Genomic DNA, 18,122 nt, shown 5'->3' on the forward strand with positions numbered 1-18,122 from the left:
CGACAAGTGTTTCAAGACCAGCCCTGTCCTCCTGTCTTTTTTAGCGTCACAAGCTTAACCTTAAATTGATGTCGCTCTCGGCTCCCGTACCAGTAACTTTTATCGACATCATCACTTCGCGTTGCACGAAAACATCTCCATCCTCGCGCATCGTTCACTGGAGAGTGCAGCACGATCAATGCTCTGCCGCACGCGACCGTCGTGGGAATGCACGACAAGGACATTACGCGCCGGAACACAATACCGAACGAGCATCCTACAGCGACGATGTCTCGCAATCGCGGTCGACAACTGGGACAATTACTTTGAAGAGGTGGATAGCACGCAAGAAGCAGAAGCAAGGACACCCGGGAAAGATTCGAACATCAGTTCTGGCGAGCGAAATCATGGCGTGTTCATGGGCATGGTTACATCGCGGGCTCCGCAGACAACAAAACTTGAAGAACTTCTCGCGGCTATCAAGCCGCGGCCAGTGGGACGACCTGCAGAGCCCGTGCAAGCACCGTCAATTCTGACACTCCTCTTGACGCCCGCATTCGCTCAGCATGCATTGGATCCGCAATTCCCACTTCAGGTGCTCAAGCGTTTCGGCGATGCGCCTATGACCAAGGCGATTGACACGATAACTGCGGTCGTGGACCGCCTTCCTTCTCCAAACAACTCTGCTTCGGGAGAAGAGGGTATCGGCTATTGTTTCGACAGTCAACCGTCTCCGCTGTCTCTCGAATCACAGAGTCCGCTACAGAAGACCGCTCAGAAGCCAGGATCGTTGACTTTCAACTGGAAAACTCTCATGAAAACCACGGGCACATTGCAAAGTACGTCCTTGCAGCTGCCACTAGCGCAGACCACCTTCTCCAATGGCCTGCCATCCACACTAGTGCACACCCGTTATGAGCCAGATCCCACCACGGGTGCACTGCGCGAAGTCATTTCGCAGCGCCTCGAGTCGCAGGCTGTTGATATCCCGGCACCACCCAACAACGCCATCGAATATCGGACACCTTTGATACCTCTGACTCCACCTCGAGCCATCGCGAGCTCGATGGGAAACATTGTGCGAAAGCTTTCTACTGATTTACCATTCAAGTTCTCCCAGGCCAAGATCGCCGCCGACGACTCTTCTGACAACCTTGTACCTGCATCGGAGGAGCTCGAAAAAGCCGTGTCTGACTACTTCAAAGTGCTTGAAATGGGACCTGAACCTGTTCAAGTGTGGGCGTTCATCATCGCCGATGCACCGAAGGGCGATTTTCCGAGCCAGAATGGTGGAGATATTCTCGATCTGGACAATTCTGTCATCAGGAGCATATGGGAGTCCTCCAGAGATTCAAAGGCTCATGCATGGGACGGATTTTGGGGTATGGCGAATCTTGCAATGCTGCGCAGAAAGTGTCGTCTGACCAAGGTTCTCTCTGGCGGAGGAGGATGGGGCAAGAAAGCTGGGCTTCTCAGTCTCGACCCGGACACGAAGTACAGTACACGCGATTTGCGTGGCGACCAAGGTTGGGAGTTCTCTTTCCAGGACGAATATACGGATGACATGGTTGCGAAACACCAAAGACAGGCTTTGGGGGAGATTGTCAAGCCGGGCGAGAAAATCATGTTCTTCCTCGCGCCCAAGGAGAGTCCGCCGCCCTCGAAAGAGGATATCAGGTCTTTCAACGGCTCTGATCGAGCATTCGTGTTTGGAGCGATTCCCTCAAGTATTGATATTGTGCCCGGCGGCGCGGCGAGTACCCAGGACCTTGCTGGCATGAAGATCGAGCATCATCGGAACATTTTTGGCGTGCTTTCTGAGGGTGGCATGGCGGCCACTTTGACCAACAAGACCGAGACAGACATGCAGACTAAAATGGATGTCCCATTTGGACGAGTAAACCTGACGACATTGTTCGACGATTCGCTCAGCCGCCAAAAGCTCAACCAGGACAAGCTCGGGCGAGGCGAGCTCCCGGATCTGCTGACGGCCTTCAAAGCTGGCACATTTGGACTTCCACCTGATCAAGCTCGTACCACTCAATGACTAGCCATCGGCGTAGCTGAGCGTCATTTAGGCTTGGAGACCATAACCGTACCACGCACCATCTTGATCAGCGTAGAACGCGCCAATCACCTCCGCCACCGATATGCCACTCTCAAGAGTCGCCTCGTCGCTTCCGCCATGGGTTCTCCAGAGATGGAAATGCATTGGACTCTCATGCAGAAGCGCAGGGAGGCATTGCTGAGTATCTCGTGGATGGATTGGGACTCCAAGCGTTGTGTCGCCGCTTGGGATAGAGCGACCGAGACATTCCTGAGCGAGCTCAGGGTTCAGCTTCGACGGATGATCCCGGAGGACTCGCCAGTAATCGCAACCGAGCTTGATAGCACTCCAAAACACAAAAATTCGAAACAGAAGACTCGCACTGAGAAGCACCATGCGCAGGAGATCCATTCGTCAGGAAAGAACACTTCGGAGAAGAATAAGCCGAAGAATGACAACCCGAAGAATCACAACCCGAAGAGTGACAAGCCGAAAAAATGCACACCGAATACGAACACCTCAACGCCAAGCAAGCCGAAGCAAAGCACTGCGCAACAACTCGATGCGAAGGAAGCGTCTCAACCGAACAAGCCAGTGCCAATACGTACTTATATGGTTGACTATGCAGGCATGAGTATATCCATGGCTACAGCTTCCGCATCGTCAAGCAGATCGACGAAGACTACCGCGCGCCCCGCGTCCTCTCGCCAGGCAGAGCATATCATCAGTTCTACGCCTGCTACGGACCCCAACGCCACATCGATCATCGCAAAAGAGCTACACGATCCGCGTTGTCAGCCTCGTGACAAGTGCACAAGCAGGGATCGCACATCGGAAGAGAAGGTGACGCCTACCACGACAATATCCGCCTCAAGCACGGCTTCCAGTCGCAAGATAATACGCCGCGTAAGTCCTGCACCCGCAAAAAACACAAAGTCAACATGCGTTCCTGCATTTCAGCCACGGAATTTGCCTCCTTCCTCCCCCGTCAAGAGGGAAAGTCCGGCTCGGCAGCGTGGACGAGAGCACAGACGTAGCACGCAAGGCCCTATTTCCACCTATTTGATTGACTCGATCTTGTCGCCCAGTTTCAGGAAGCTGACGTTTCCGAAAGGAGTGACCTTCTACTCTCCTGGCCGCCAGGCTACCACGGAGCTAAATGTCCAAAAAGACCCCGAAGGCCCACACTCTGCACGGCCACTTCGCCTGCCTTTCATAAGGAAGCCGAAAGTACCCACGCCTCCCCTGACTTTCAAGAGGAGAAAGAAAGTGCCCGCGCCTCGCCTGAGAAGGAGGAAAGCACCCACCTTTAGCCGGCGACATTTGCGCAAAGTTGCCGTTCGAAGACCCATCGCCCGCGCAGACCTTGGACCAATCGTCCGTCAGATCGACAGGCCCAGAAGCGCGGAGGCCGAAAACCAAAGACAAATTATGCGCGACGAGCGCGAGCAGCGTCAACGCAGGAGAGCTGAAATTGAGCAGATATTGTTGAAAGAATTTGACGGTGCTGCAAAGGATCTGCCGGCATTCCCGCGGCTCAGACGACGAACTGCTGCGGTAGGCGCATGGGAATTGGCGGATGAAGTTCTGGACTTTGTGGTCAAGCGATGAGGATTCGTGGTGCGAGAAGAGTTGATCTACTAGGCCTCTGCCCATGATGTGCTCGACGACGACCTAAGACTACTCTCGTCTCCGGCAAGCAATCCCTATGCGCTTCGCCAGACTGTGTACTTGGAGGGACAGCTTCGAGGCAATGCCCATGGCAAGTCTTAAGTCGACCGAGGAGGCAGCACTGCCGTCGAAGTGGTACTCCACGCGCAATTTCGCGGTTTCGTTCATGGATTCTGTCAGACTCGCTCCCGCGCAACGAAGGATCAAAGCCTCCGCTCCGCATCTCGACGCACAACTTCGAGACTCCGGCACTTGCGCCTTGCACATGCAAGTCCCAATAATAGCGCCGTCTTCCCTCGGTGGACACCAATTCGACTTGACGTAAGTCTGCCATTCCCTTTGGCAGCGCGCAGATCCTTGAAGCAGGATGGACCCTGCCGCTGGGAAGCTCCATGCGCGTCCATGTGGCGTTGCAGATCGATAAATTTTTGCAAATCGCCAATCTCTTATGCGAGACGTGCTCGAATGATTGACTCTTCGACATTTCTGCTGTCACAGGCGTCCTTCTCTACGATTTCACCTCGAGTTTATTCGGCTCTCTCTACATTCGAGATGTCGGGCAACATGGCTTAGAGTGCTGCGCCGATCTCTAGGTGCCGCCCCTCACCGAACTGGCCCTAACAGAGCAGATCCCTGCCTTCGGCGCTGAAGATCCGCGAGCACTTTTGGGAAGCATGTCCTAGCCGAAACGTCGAGCCTTCATAGCGTTGTCTACCTTGGGCTCGACATCTCCGCTAATAGATTCCCAAGTCCATCCTTCGCGCATGGACTGTTCCGAACAACCAAGGTTGTTTGTACTGCAACAAATAGGACCCAGGCACATGGCAGGATGCGGACGGAAATGTATACTGTACATAACTTCGCCTCTTGCACATCTCGTTGATGAACATCACGTCCTCATTCCTCCTTTACAAAGTCCCAACGTTCACTGCAAGCCTCTTCTTACCGCCCGTCCTCATTCATCATGTTCTCCTCTCCCATGGTCGCTCTCGCTGCCGTGGTGGGTTCTGCCGTCGCCCTTCCACAATTCACTTCAGGCACCTGCACACCCGAGCGAAGAATCGCCATTGCCAAACAGATCCCATACGCATACTCGCAAGACGGCGTGGTCGCTGTTTATGAAGCGTTTCATGACATCCCTTTCGGTGTCGGAAATCTTGATGGACCTTGCGTGACTGAAATGTACGTTGATCCATCGACCAACTTCCTCGATGCTTACTAACGATGCCCAGTTATCCCAACGGAGGTGGTCCAGTCCTCGTGGGCGTTACGGGTCAGGGCGTCGTCAACTTTGGCACGGAAACTCGCCAGGCCTTTTCTTCTGTCACTGGTCGATACGTTGACTTTCCACACAATGGCACCACCGTCATCTACACTGAAGTGACTCTCGGTGTTAACTCTGTCGTCCCGATCCCAACGACTTTCTCTGGGTAAGTCCTTTGGAGTGGACAAGGCCGGCGACGACCCATCGTCTGTTTGGGGTTGCGACAGGCCTTGATTTGTATCGCCATAGCATCGCTGACAACCTCGGAGGGAGGTGTACTTGGATTACAATTCCGACTGCCGCATCACCGCCGTTCGTGCTTATGCTGAGGTTCCGACATATATCCTCGGCCAGCCCACCGACATCTACAAGCTGCTGCCCATCCCAAAGATCCCAAGCATCATCTGAACGAGAACCACGTTACGAGAGGAACCACTGTAATACAGGCCAGGCAGGAACGATGAGGCAGAAGAGCGCAACAGCATCACGAATGAATTCTTATCAACTTTCTCCAATTGTCTTCGAGGTGGAGCTGTGTGAAGCTCCAAAGCACGTGCGTGACAAATCATGCTTTGAGGATGATCCTGGCCTGGGTACAAAGATATTCTAGGCCTTGCAGCAAGACATCCTTGTCCGTCTGGGAAACGGCCATCCATGTCGCTGGAGAGAGCATTCCTTCTCTTACCTCCAAGCCGCCCTCGGCGGTACAGAAGTTGCGAAGTGGATATGTCTCTGGCTTCCGATTGTGTTTATCATGGGCATCCGGGCTGCCAGAGTCCATGGAAGGTAACAGTGTGCGATTGACTTGCTTGGATTGTCGAGTACGTTGTGCGTCGACGACGACTCGGTCATGGAGAATACGCACGCCTGCGATTAGCAGGACCAGCAAGGTTCACGGCGCACGGTGCGGGAGCGACCTCGCTGTAGTGCTGGCGTAGCCAGGATCTTCATTTTGCGTGATGATAGCATCGCTCGAATGCTCGTTAAAGCACATGTGCTGTAATGGTCTCTGAAATCAATCTGGGTGCGATTGCTCTGGACACTGAAGAGGGAACGCCAGCTTATGTAATCCGTCGGTGTCATCACGTAGATGCCTGGCTTCTGGTTCGGGGGTCCATCTAGTTCTTCTTCTTCTTCTTCTTCTTCCTCTTCATCATCACTCCACCCCGGAACATCTCCATTTCAGCGACTCGTAAGGTAGATGCCCACGTTGGCTTTTGCTGAGAATGCCGCATCATGATGCCAATGTCCAGCTTGGACCTCCAATATCAAACGCTGAAACGGGGATCCGGTCTCACACAAGGATCATGTTGTACCCCTCACAATGTCCGCATTATTCCCACGATCTCGCGAGTCGATCCCTCACCTCGTTGCGTACACCCGATTGACACATACAGCCAAAGCGTTCATTTCATGTAGCCAAACATCGCAAACTACCAATTGCATCGAAATCTCCCATTCCAGTACCTCCCAATTCGAGAGCGATTCCAATCATGCCTCCAGCCACACAACAATTGGACGTCTTAGTTGTCGGGGCCGGGGTCGGAGGATGCCATCTGCTTCATACTCTTCGTAAGCATGGCTTCAGTGTCAAGGTCTTGGAAGCCGGTGCTGCCATTGGAGGCGTCTGGAATTGGAATGTAAGCCTTCGGCCGGCCTGAGCAAGCAGTTGTTGTACTGTACTGATGCAACGATACAGAGATATCCTGGTGCCCGCGTAGATTGCGAATTCCCTTATTATGGCTTCTCAGACCCTGCCATCTGGAGTACCTTCCAATGGACCGAGCGCTTCCCATCCGACAAGGAGCTTCGTTCCTATTTCCAACACGTAGCTGATGTGTGGGATTTGCATCGAGATGTGCAGCTCAACACACGTGTGACCGAAGCAAAGTACAATGAGCAAGAACATCGTTGGCATTTAACGACTGCGGATGGTGCACAATGGAAGTCTCGTTGGTTCATCGCAGCGACTGGCACATCGTTCAAGCAGTACGAACCAGAGTGGGAAGGCCGCAGCGAATACGAAGGCGTCATTCACCATTCTTCTCTTTGGCCAGACGGCGTTGAGATCAAGGGCAAGAAGGTCGCCGTGATCGGGGCCGGGTCCACTGGAGTACAGATCGTCCAAGAGGCGTCCAAGGTCAGTGCGCAAGTAACGCAATTCATCCGGACGCCCAACTTCGCTGTTCCGATGAGACAGAGAAAGATCTCGGAGGAAGAAATCCTATCATACATGCCGCAGATGCCTCATGTCTTCAAAGCTTGTAGGAACACCCGGAGTGGTCTTCCTGTAGAGGGCTCTGGCGTGAAAGTGTTCGACGACACACCAGAACAGCGGAATGCTCGTCTGGAACACCTCTGGAAGCGAGGTGGTTTCAATTGGTGAGGAGGTCCTGCTTTCCTTTTTGTGATGTTGAGGCTGATTTCGCGACTAGGTCGCAAGGTTCATACTCAGACTACCTTGTGGACCCTAAAGCCAACCGTGAGCTTTACGATTTCTGGGCGAAGAAGACCCGTGCACGCATTTCAGATCCGGCCAAGCGCGATCTCCTCGCACCCGAAGAGCCGCCCTACTACATCTCAACCAAGAGACCCAGCTTGGAGCAAGACTACTACGAGTCCTGCGATCAGGACAACGTCGACATTACCAACTCTCCCATTGTCAGATTCACCAAGAAAGGCATCGTTACCGAGGATGGAACGGAGCGGGAGTTTGATGTTGTCGCTGTGTGCACGGGCTACGACGCAGTCACTGGTGGCCTGCGAACGATGGGTATCAAAGGACGCAACGGGCTCGACCTTGACGAGAAGTGGAAGGACGGCGTGATCACAAACCTTGGGATGCTGGTGAATGGTAAGACTCTCCAAAAGTCGACCTCTTGGGCGGTGCCCGGTCTTCGTTGGCGTGATGAGACTATGCAAGCAATGGCTAACTTTTCTGCGAAACAGACTTTCCCGACTTTTTGATGGTGTATGGACCGCAAGGTATGCAAAGCTTCTAAAGTATGGTAAACAACCACATCTGACTTTGCCAGCTCCCACAAGTTTGACCAACGGCCCTCCATTTCTTGAAATCCAGGGAGAGTACATTCTGAAGCTCCTGACGCAGCAAAGAGATCAAGGCATTGAGACGATTGAGGCAAGCAAAGAGGCGGAATCATACTGGCGGAAGCACACACTGGAGTTAGCAGAGCGCACTTTGTTGGTGCAGACTAATTCCTGGTGTAAGTACATCCATGGGCAGGAGGCTACACTGACGTAGGCCGTTACGTTGAGCTCACTGACCTTCCATTTTTCTAGACATGGGTGCCAACGTCCCTGGAAAGCGACGGGAGTATCTCATATACCTCGGCGGTCTTCCGCTTTACAAACAAAAAATGGAAGAAGCTCTTCAGAATTGGCAAGGATACGCCGTTGAGCATGGCTCGAAGGCATGAAGGCCTGTCTGCATTGGACGGTGATGACGATCGCGGTGCGCCTGGACAGATGCCAAATCAGAGTTTCTCGCAGGTAGTGTTCGTCTTGCGAACTCCGCTCATCATCGCCTTTTTCACATCGTCTGCTTACAACATCGCACCGTTCCTACAGCAGTATACAATGACCCATCCTGAACCGCTCGATCGCGACTGAAGTCCCACGAAGCTTTTGCACTCTGTTGCCAGAGCACGTCCACCCTGGATCGGAGCACTCTTGTTGTTGAAGGTTGGGCCTGGGAAGCAGCTTCTCGCTCATCGATGCCCGATCGTCGAGCCAACATGCGCCCTCGTCGGCTTTGATAAAGTCATCGCCAGAGAGGGTGCCAGATACAACATCGCTCGTCAACACCATCGCTCTGACTGCCAGCACCCTACTCGCAATAGGAGTACAAAAGGCCGAGGACAGCAAGGCGCTTAGTCCTACGTTTGTCGCACCACTCAGCATTACTCTGTGTTCGAAGAACCCGCCGGCAGCCAGAACTTTGTTCGAAGGTGGAGCACGATGGCTTGTCGCAACGCTGGCAACGAACAAAGGGTGCGCGGGACTTTGAACATAAGAACGGCATATCTCCCCTAGATGAGGTTGCGAGGCAAGTCGTCTGACCTCCTCGCCTTGGTCATCAGCCGATTTGACTTTACCACTATGCGATGCCCTAAATTTGCGACTTTGAACCCGGGCAAGCAGACTATCCCGATTTGGCGGAATATGGCTCAACTTTGTACATGCCAGGCATCCCATCCGGTGGTCTACCGAAGGGCCTGGGAAGGGGAACGAACAAGCTCTGAGCTCGCCAGAGGAGATTTGTCCTGAACGGGGGCGATGAGCGGCCGTGCGGTGACACAAGATCAAGGTATGAGACACGATGGTCGAGGTATTTGTCAGTGCTCTGCATCGAATCGCTAGATGAACCACTTGGTGGGACTCGTGGACAATCACGAATGTGAAGCCTTCCGCAGTATAGCCGGACCTTGAATAGGCAGGACCCTGGTAAGCGAAGAAATCAAGCCTACTCAGGAAGGAGGTCCAAGATTCAACGGAATGATGCTTCAAGCGAGGCTATCCCTCTCATCTTATATGGCCAGTACAGCTCCCACGGGTCGATGCTTGCGACTTTCAAAACAACAGCGGCTTCATCGAACCGAGACTTGGCGTTCTCAACAATGGCCTCTATTCGTCGCATCGTTGTTCTCCTCCCTTTGCTCGCAGCCACCACCTCAGCAGCAATCACTTGCCTGGTAGTCGGGCAAAGTGCCACCGCAACTTGGACCGATGCCGCCGGACGGACTTGTCGTTTCACCGGCATAGTAGGAAGCAATTACGGTTCCAACAGCGCTGGCGGAAGGTACTACTCTGCTCTGCAGTCATCATGGTATGTCCAAGTGTTGACAATCTCTCAGCTACTCATGCAACGGTCGCTGCGGAGCTGGCTGTACGGGAATAGCCATCGGCAATGCATACACCCAAGACTGCTTCAGCCATGACATCTGCAGCTACTTTGAGAATGCAAGCGGGGGCGCAAGCGATCCGAACTGCGGCGCTGCGTACAAGGCCGCGATCGATGATACAATTTCTGGCACGAGCAGTGGCTGCGGAAGGACGAACCCGTCAAACGTAGTGGCGGCACCGGCCGGTCGACCAGTATGTTCGTAGAGGCCATGCCTTTTCCTCGGGACTTAACGATGGTCATATATCTCAAATGATGAAACGGCCAGGCTTTGGGTCACTCAAATGCGGTGGAGAATTGACGAGGTCCAGCTGAGGACCAAGGCTGTGGGTAGGAAGGAGGACTTCGACATAAGGATAGGTGGTACGACTGACCTGCTCGCTCCCTTCGCCTCTCCTCCTCCTCATTGTGGTTGTTCAGTCTGGTCAATTGATCGTGTCGTGGGCAGACTGGACTGGCTCGCCTCCCAACGCTCATGAGCGAGCACAATCCAGCAATACGAGTAGCGACAGCGACCGTCGGAGTGAAGTCGTTTCGACGGAGGCCCATATCAGGCGATCCCCCCCTCGACGCCAGGAAGCTCGTGAAGGGTAGACGGGCTGGAGCGTTCGAGACGCTGGCCAGTATAGTCCTCACTCGAGCATCTCCACGACGATGCCCCAGGTAATGCATATACCTGCGAAACTTGATGAGGTCGATGCGCAAATTCCAGAGTTGCTTGCTGTGGTTGTCCATGCATGAAAAGCGAACGGCTTCTTTCACAATGCAAGGGGGCAGGGCCATATCCGAGCTTAGTCATACTCTGCGCGCTAGAATTGACTCCACCTGGTCGAGCGAGCCTCGGCCTCTGACGGCTAAAGGTATCTCCCATATCGAAGCATCACTGCGGCGATGTCGTATCTACGAATCGCTCGAGCGTGTCTTGACAGACTGTCCATACATCTCACATCGGACTTGACCTGAACCCGTAGCATGCGAAGGCCTTGGACCAGCGACAATAGAACCTTTGTACTCTTTGGCACCACTCTCGACATGTCCAAACCGACCACCAACAAATACCCTCGAGTGCTACTGTTCGACATTGGCGGTGTCTGCGTTGGTAGGATTTCCACGCCAACCAATTCCGAACGTTCTGACAGTTCGTAGTATCTCCATTTCAGGCGATCCTCGACTACGAGAAGAGCAAAGACATTCCTCAAGGCTACATCAACTACTGCATCTCAGCGACCAACCCGAACGGAGCGTGGCAGAAGCTCGAGCGCGGGGACATTCTCCTGGACGATGGCTTCTTCAAAGAGTGGAAGTCTGATCTGAGCAATGAGAAGCGCTGGCGCGAATACTACGCGAAGCACCTCGCCAAAACTCGCAACCAATCAGCCTCCGCCGGCGCTGAGGAGGCAGCTTTCCAAGCTCCCGATGTACCCGATCTCGATGTCGAATGGCTATACTGGGAGATGATGCGAATCGCTCGCGAGCCCGATCAGTACATGTGGCCGGCGCTGCAGCGATTGCGAGCGGCAGCGGATAAGAGCAATGGACAATTGATATTGGGAGCATTGAGCAACACGAGCATCTTTCCACCGGGTCATGCTTTCAATGATGAAAGCACACCCGAGGGCAAGCAGAACAAGGAGTTGAAGAGTGTATTTGACATCTTCGTCAGCAGCGCTCATGTTGGCATGAGGAAGCCAGCGGAGGACATCTACAAATATGCCATCACACGATTACATGAGATGGTGAAGCTGAAGGGCTACGGCATGGGTGTCAGGCCGCAGGATATAACATTTTTGGACGATATAGGCGGCAATTTGCGGACGGCTAAGAAGTTGGGAATGGGCACGATCAAGGTGCAGCTGGGACGGGCAGACTTGGCTGTGAAGGAGCTGGAGAAGCTCACTGGACTCGATTTGGGGCTCAAGGAGAGCAAGTCGAAGCTGTGAGTGATGGAAGTCCATTCGAGTCATTCTGGAGCACGGTAGACGATCCGCTCAGCATCTTCTGTCAGCGAGCTCACTTCATTGCTTCTTGCCTCTTCCATAAGTCCCCGCGGCTGGAGAACGGCGAATCTGCAGAATATGCCATTACTTCACCGGTACAATGGAGGGTCATAGTCAGGTACGAGGTGTTCCAGCGATCGCCATCAGCCTTTGAGCATCAGCAAACTTTGCGAAGAGCAAAGAACCAACCTACCTCTGCGCTTGCGAAGGACAGACATGAAGTTCCAGCCTTTGCTGCCTTTCGTCTCGGACACATTGGTCTATCTCAAGGTATGTTTGTCATGTTGACGGACTGTGTAATCGGACAGACAAATTGTGTCAGCTCAGACAGCATGACATCACGGCAAGCCTACGCGGCTTCTGCAGTGCAACCTCACAAATAACAATGCATTGCAGCGTCTGTCAGCATTCTGCTTCGACAGTCGCAATGCTGCCATCAGTTTGAAGAAGTGGGCGCTGCTGGCCTTTCTTTCGACCAACACTTTCAACTTCAAGCCATCACGAAATCATGTTCAAGACTGTCGAGAAAAAGGCGATCCCGCAAGGCGACAAACAATTCGAAGCAAAGAGACAAGCAATCCTCAAAGACGTGGCAGTTAAGGTGCCTGTAGAGCTCATTCTACCATCAGAGCTGATCGTCAACCCACCACTCGATGTCACTGGCATACCTCGAGATTGCGGACTGCTGACCTCTGAGGAAATCGATATCACCGAGAACTATGGCCTCGTCGACCTCGTGCAAGCCATTGCATCCAAGCGGCTCACATCCGTCGCAGTGGTGTCAGCATTCTGCAAGCGAGCCATCATCGCCCACCAGCTGACGTTCTGTCTGACCGACTTCTACATGCAAGAAGCTTTGCAGCGGGCGAGGGAACTAGACGACCATCTCGAACGAACAGGCCAGACCATCGGACCTCTACATGGAATCCCGATCAGCATCAAAGAAACAATCAAAGTTGAACGCCAAATTTGGTCCTTGGGATTCATGGCCACTCGAACCATCGCGAAGGAAGATGCCCCACTCGTTTCGATACTCCGCAACATGGGAGCTGTGTTCTACGTTAAGACACATCAACCTGCTGCAGTGTTCTCGCCTGAAGGTACTTCTTTCCTTGGACGAACACTGAACCCCTACAACATCAACCTGTCATCTGGAGGGTCGTCCAGCGGCGAAGCTGCTTTGCTGGCTATGCGAGGATCACCATTTGGTTTCGGCACAGATATCGGAGGGAGCATCCGAATCCCGGCTTCATTCTGTGGTCTTTACGGTCTCAAAGGGTCGAGCGGCTTTCTGCCCATGAGTCCGGCCGGACCGAGTCCTGCGAATCTGAGCATACACAATATCGTCGGTGCCCTTAGTTATTCACTCCGGGACTTGGATTACATGCTCTATCACGTTCTGGCCCAGAAGCCACATCTCTTGGACCCGGCATGTCTGCCTATTCCATATACTGGACTAGGAACAACAAAGCACAAGTCTGGCTTGAAGGTTGGCATTTTGAAGAGCTACGGTCTCATCCGACCACAGCCACCTTCCCTGCAAGCAATGGAATGGGCAGAGGCACAGGCCCGAAGTCGTGGCTTTCTAGTCACCGACTTCAAGTTCTACCAGCCAGCGAGAGCCCACAAGCTCTTCCACGAGCTTTTCATGCATGACGGCATGAAGCTCGCTAATGCTGCGTTCGAGGCTGGCAACGAACCTCACTATCCTGTGTTTGATGATCTGATCTCACATGCCCTCGATCTGGTCGACGAATCTGCTTTAGACACGGAAGAAACAGCAATCGCCATCGCCACGAAACGGTATCGGAGAGATGTCTACCGTGAGGAGTTCCTCGCGGATTGGATGGCTCAGGGGAATCCTGACATCGTCATCTGCCCCATGAGTGCCGCTAGCCCACACGATACTGGTAACCTGCACAATGCGAGTCATACCCACTTCTGGAATGTGTTGGACTATCCCGCTATGGTTGTGCCGACTCACATACGAGCTGGGCCAAGGACAGACTATCCTCAAGACCAGGATGAAGATCTGCAGCCCCTTAGTGGGGACGATGAGGCGGCGACAGACTTGTGGCGGATGCATGACTACAGCGGAGCACCGATCTCTTTGCAAGTCGTGGCGAAGAGGCATATGGAGAATGAGCTTCTTGCTGCGGTGGGTATGATCCAGCAGGCTTTACAGCTGCCCTGAGCGTACTCAGCCATGTCGAGGCTCCCTTGTCTGCGCACGAAGTCAGGATGCTCATCGGTACGGCCACTCGCACCTTTCTTGCACTTGCAGACGCGAGATCATGTTGACATACGACCCTAGCACTGCCGGCCCAACGGCCACAGCGCGAGGCAGTCCCACGTCATCTACAGGATACAGCTTCCGACGACAAAGGAGTCGCTGCATTGTTCAACGACTACCTTTGTAGCCAGACATGGCCCATTGAGTCAAGGAGGCACAGCACAAAGACCTCTTTTGTTCCACATGGTCACAATGGCACTGCAAGATAACAATGCAGCCTTTGGTTGGAAGCTCAACTCGAACGGCAGCCATTCCTGCAACTTATGAGTATACCTCAGCGATGATCCTCGACGCTCAAAATCATTCCCTTTCCTCCTTCAAGACAACAAACCACAAGCCAGCTCAATCCCTCTTCGATATCTTTTTGCAATTTCCTCAAAAGACGATCTGTGAAGATGTGCTCCGGATCATGCGAGTCTCTCGGCCAAGCGCCGCAGTCAAGCATACATCAAGCTGCAACGGCGACTGAAAACCCCACGCCAGGCACTATCGATGACGATACTCAGACTCCTGCTGGATCAGGAGTCAATAGTTGCACCGGGGTACCCTCTGATCTCGAACCCAGCGTCAGTGGACTTCTGGAAGAGCTCGAACGTCTCTCAACGCTCTGTGAAGGGGGGCTACATTCAGTCCTTGAGCCGATTCTCCGTCGTTCCTGCGAGGCACAGGACTCACTATTTGTGCAAGACTGGTATACACCCAGTCTCTCAATCCAAGATAGACTAAAGGTACAGCCCGCTTTCTGGCTTGCAGGACAGATCATTGGAAGCGAGCAATCTTTACAATTCTTCGACGCTTTCCTTTTCGGCCCTAGAATCCAGATCTGGGAACAAGACGGTAGGATGCGTCAGGCATTTCATCGCCGAAACATCGACGGCAGACCATTGACCACTCAGCAGCGCGATCGCGTGATCGATCGCATTCAAGATACGCTTTACCACAGTAGCATTGAATTCACCAAAGATTCCATGTCGGCTTCAGCTGCGACCGCATCTCCGGATGGACTTATCGAGCTACAGTCGCAAGTTCTTCAAGACTTTTCTCGCTTACACTCGTCCTGGATTTCGAGTGACGAGATTTTGACGCAGTGGGTCTTGCTCGCATATTCTCTCGTTCACGAGCTCGCACACCGCATGGACCAGCATCATTACTCCCACGAACATATTCAAGAAAGCTTTACGATTTTCGGCACCGAGAGGCGGGACTTCTTCGGTCAGGAAATGTCGTTCGAACGGAACCAATTCGCAGAAATGGGCTACGCACTCGAGAAGTTTCTCGTCGGCGGCCAACTTTACCAAGGTCATTGCGAACTTTTGCTGCGCAAGTTGCCCAATCCAGGCTGGCTAAGACATGCTCCGAACGACGTTAACCACATTCCATACCCGTATGTGCCGGCACAGAGCACTGAGAATGTCGCTGTCGTCGACATATCATGGGTCCGAAAGCACTTTGATGCGCATTTTTGGGCCACAACGATGCCGCAAAGCAAAGGGCAAGCGCTGAGGGTGCCCCTTAAGAACATCAAACCCAAATGGTATGCGGATTGCATGGCAGGACCTTTGGGAAGCAGCGTAGACAGTGACGCGACTAGCAGCGCAACCAGCAGCGCAGGCAGTAGCAGCGGCAGCACGGTGGACAGCGGCACAGAAGACTCCAGCACAGATTGCAGCACAGACCGTAGCTCAGACAGCAGCGTCAGCACCTCGAGACGCAGTTCGATCGATAGTCTTTGCCTTTGTTCTGGAAATAAGGAGACAGACATTTCGACCAATGCGTGGTAGTGCCACGGCAACTGGTGACCATATACACCGACGACGCCTGAATCGAGTGCATAACAAAACGACCAGTCTATGAAAGAAATAGGAGGAATTGAGCTTTGACTTTGAAACCATGTGCCGACGTACAGTATAACTTGCGCGAGTGAATGATAGGAGTACCCTTCCTCGGCTTTGCATCACCTGAATCTGTCATGGTACAATGGCAATAGTGACTGCTTTCGATGTGTTCAATATGAAAGAGTTGCGCACGAGGCTGCAAAATATACGAAGACAGCCGAGCCGCAAAGCATCGCTTGTCTGAAAACACTATACAGGTCGCCCTGGCCTTGCAGATGGGTCGAGGCCAGTCATCAGTATACACAAAGACTACGATGGCATCATGGAACAACAATGCCTTGATCCCCAGGGAGCTACATGATTTCAAGCAGCTCGATTCACCCACTTGGGGGAGTCGAAACCTGAGGCGGCATATGCTTAGACCATGACATTCACGTAGCTCCTGCGCACCAGTCACTTTCCGGTCTAGTGGAGCTAGCATATGCCTTCTACTTCTCTCTCAGACACGAGGCTTCCACCTTTCGGTCCTTTCCTTCTCAGACATCTGCGCCTCGGACTCGCTGCAATATGGCAGACTTTCAAGCAGCCAGCGCCCCCGAGCCTTCGACGCAAGTCGATACTGATGCTGCAGCAAGCACACCTCAGTACAACAGTACTGCGCTTGCAGACGGAATGTCAACCACGGAGTCTTTGGAGATCACCGCCTTCAGCACCAGCACGAGTTCCAGCACCTGTATCGATGAGGAGGTCAGCGCAACGACTATCGTAGGCGTTGAATCGAAGCTGGTCGACGCCATAGGGGGTCTTGAGGTCGAGGAGGTTCGGATGAGCGCCGCCGAAGATTCACAAACTGCAACTGTCGGCACTGTACTCGATGCGCTTCAAACGACAACGGTCATCGATGACGAAGATGGTGCTCTTTCTACTACCCCCAGCGCCGACAAGGATATCGATTCCACCGCCAGCGAAGCAAATGTTGACGGCGAGCTTGCCAGTGCGAAGATCGAAACCGAGCCCGCTTCAGCACAAGTCTACGAAGTCATGGACCTTCTCAAGGAGCTGAAGCGGGTTTCCGGACTGACCGAACAAGGCATGATACCAGAGATTGAGGAAATCCTTCGCCGATCCTGCGAGGAGCAGGATTCACCTATCGTACAAGACTGGTACACGCCGCTGCTAAGCGTTGAAGATAGGCTGAGGATCCAGCCTGCTATCTGGCTTACCGGTCAGATCCTCGGGAGTGAGCGGAGTCTACAGTTCTTCGATGCACTCCTATTTGGTCCTAGGATCTACACATGGGGAGAGGACGACCAGGTTCGCAAGACCTTCCATCGAACCAATATGAGAAATGTCCCACTCACGTCTGTCCAACGGAATCGGGTCCTTGACGTTGTGCGCAAAACAGTGTATGTCAGTCGGGTGGAGTTCAATGAGCCAGATGCTTCTGCGCCTTACAAGGCCAGCGCGTGGCCAAACGGTCTCATCGAGATCTCCAAGCGTCACCTCGACGAGTTACAGCCAATGGATTCTCTCGACACTCCAAAGTACGAATTGGTCAGACAGTGGGTTTGGCTGGCCTATATCTTGACTCATGAACTGGCGCATCGCGTTCATCAAGACAATCTTCGCGAGCAGCCTCTTCATACTGTCTACGCTGTGATGTCTACTGGCGAAAGCTTTGGGACTTGTGACGAGCCGACGTTTGAGAGCGATGCATTCGCAGAGGTCGGCTTTGCCCTCGACAAGTTCTTGGTGGGTGGTGCTCTTTACAACGGAGTGGAGGAACCTCTCCTCCGCGAATTGCCCAATCCAGGCTGGCTGGAAGGCGTGAAGAAGGATGCAACTCATGTGCCTTATCCACAAACGCCCGTACAGTCCGACGAAATCGTGACCATGATTCCACTGAACTGGCTCATGATGCATTTCGATCCAAAGTTTTGGTCGGAAGAGATGCCACGGTCTAATGGACGTGCGCTGCAGGTAGTGCGAGAATGGGTCTATCCGTACTGGTACGCCGACGGCCAAGAAGATCCCCACGAGGGCAGCTCGGAAGGGTCTCAGAGGGATTCGATGGAGCAGTCCGGCCAGGAATCTCACGACGCAAGCGATTCTGAA

General features: G+C 53.3%; 6 protein-coding genes across 6 annotated transcripts; all 6 read left to right on the forward strand.

Annotated features, from left to right (window-relative positions):
- Window positions 1-178: 178 nt before the first annotated feature.
- On the forward strand, window positions 179-3,637 carry MYCGRDRAFT_90032 (uncharacterized protein; the record flags this gene model as incomplete). The annotated part of the gene is made up of 4 exons (XM_003856628.1): window positions 179-818; window positions 882-1,802; window positions 2,058-2,932; window positions 3,170-3,637. 4 exons carry the CDS (start codon window positions 179-181, stop codon window positions 3,635-3,637), a joined length of 2,904 nt encoding a protein of 967 aa, XP_003856676.1.
- Window positions 3,638-4,661: 1,024 nt separating this feature from the next.
- MYCGRDRAFT_90033 (uncharacterized protein) lies at window positions 4,662-5,369 on the forward strand (the record flags this gene model as incomplete). Its single annotated transcript, XM_003856629.1, has 3 exons — window positions 4,662-4,879; window positions 4,930-5,077; window positions 5,316-5,369. The coding sequence occupies 3 exons, from the start codon at window positions 4,662-4,664 to the stop codon at window positions 5,367-5,369; spliced, it is 420 nt and encodes a 139-aa protein (XP_003856677.1).
- Window positions 5,370-6,454: 1,085 nt separating this feature from the next.
- Window positions 6,455-8,398, forward strand: MYCGRDRAFT_84186 (uncharacterized protein; the record flags this gene model as incomplete). Its single annotated transcript, XM_003856630.1, has 6 exons — window positions 6,455-6,601; window positions 6,661-7,343; window positions 7,397-7,815; window positions 7,911-7,946; window positions 7,997-8,185; window positions 8,262-8,398. The coding sequence occupies 6 exons, from the start codon at window positions 6,455-6,457 to the stop codon at window positions 8,396-8,398; spliced, it is 1,611 nt and encodes a 536-aa protein (XP_003856678.1).
- Window positions 8,399-9,658: 1,260 nt separating this feature from the next.
- MYCGRDRAFT_19155 (uncharacterized protein) lies at window positions 9,659-10,082 on the forward strand (the record flags this gene model as incomplete). Its single annotated transcript, XM_003856631.1, has 2 exons — window positions 9,659-9,780; window positions 9,836-10,082. Coding segments are annotated over 2 exons (369 nt in total), but the record flags the coding sequence as incomplete, so codon positions are not given.
- Window positions 10,083-10,914: 832 nt separating this feature from the next.
- Window positions 10,915-11,822, forward strand: MYCGRDRAFT_31579 (uncharacterized protein; the record flags this gene model as incomplete). Its single annotated transcript, XM_003856632.1, has 2 exons — window positions 10,915-10,981; window positions 11,029-11,822. The coding sequence occupies 2 exons, from the start codon at window positions 10,915-10,917 to the stop codon at window positions 11,820-11,822; spliced, it is 861 nt and encodes a 286-aa protein (XP_003856680.1).
- A 565-nt stretch (window positions 11,823-12,387) lies between these two features.
- On the forward strand, window positions 12,388-14,073 carry MYCGRDRAFT_32867 (uncharacterized protein; the record flags this gene model as incomplete). Its single annotated transcript, XM_003856633.1, has 1 exon — window positions 12,388-14,073. The coding sequence occupies one exon, from the start codon at window positions 12,388-12,390 to the stop codon at window positions 14,071-14,073; it is 1,686 nt and encodes a 561-aa protein (XP_003856681.1).
- Between the last annotated feature and the right edge of the window lie 4,049 nt (window positions 14,074-18,122).

The sequence above is a fragment of the Zymoseptoria tritici genome, chromosome 1, assembly GCF_000219625.1.
Source record: "Zymoseptoria tritici IPO323 chromosome 1, whole genome shotgun sequence".
NCBI classification, from domain to species: domain Eukaryota; kingdom Fungi; phylum Ascomycota; class Dothideomycetes; order Mycosphaerellales; family Mycosphaerellaceae; genus Zymoseptoria; species Zymoseptoria tritici.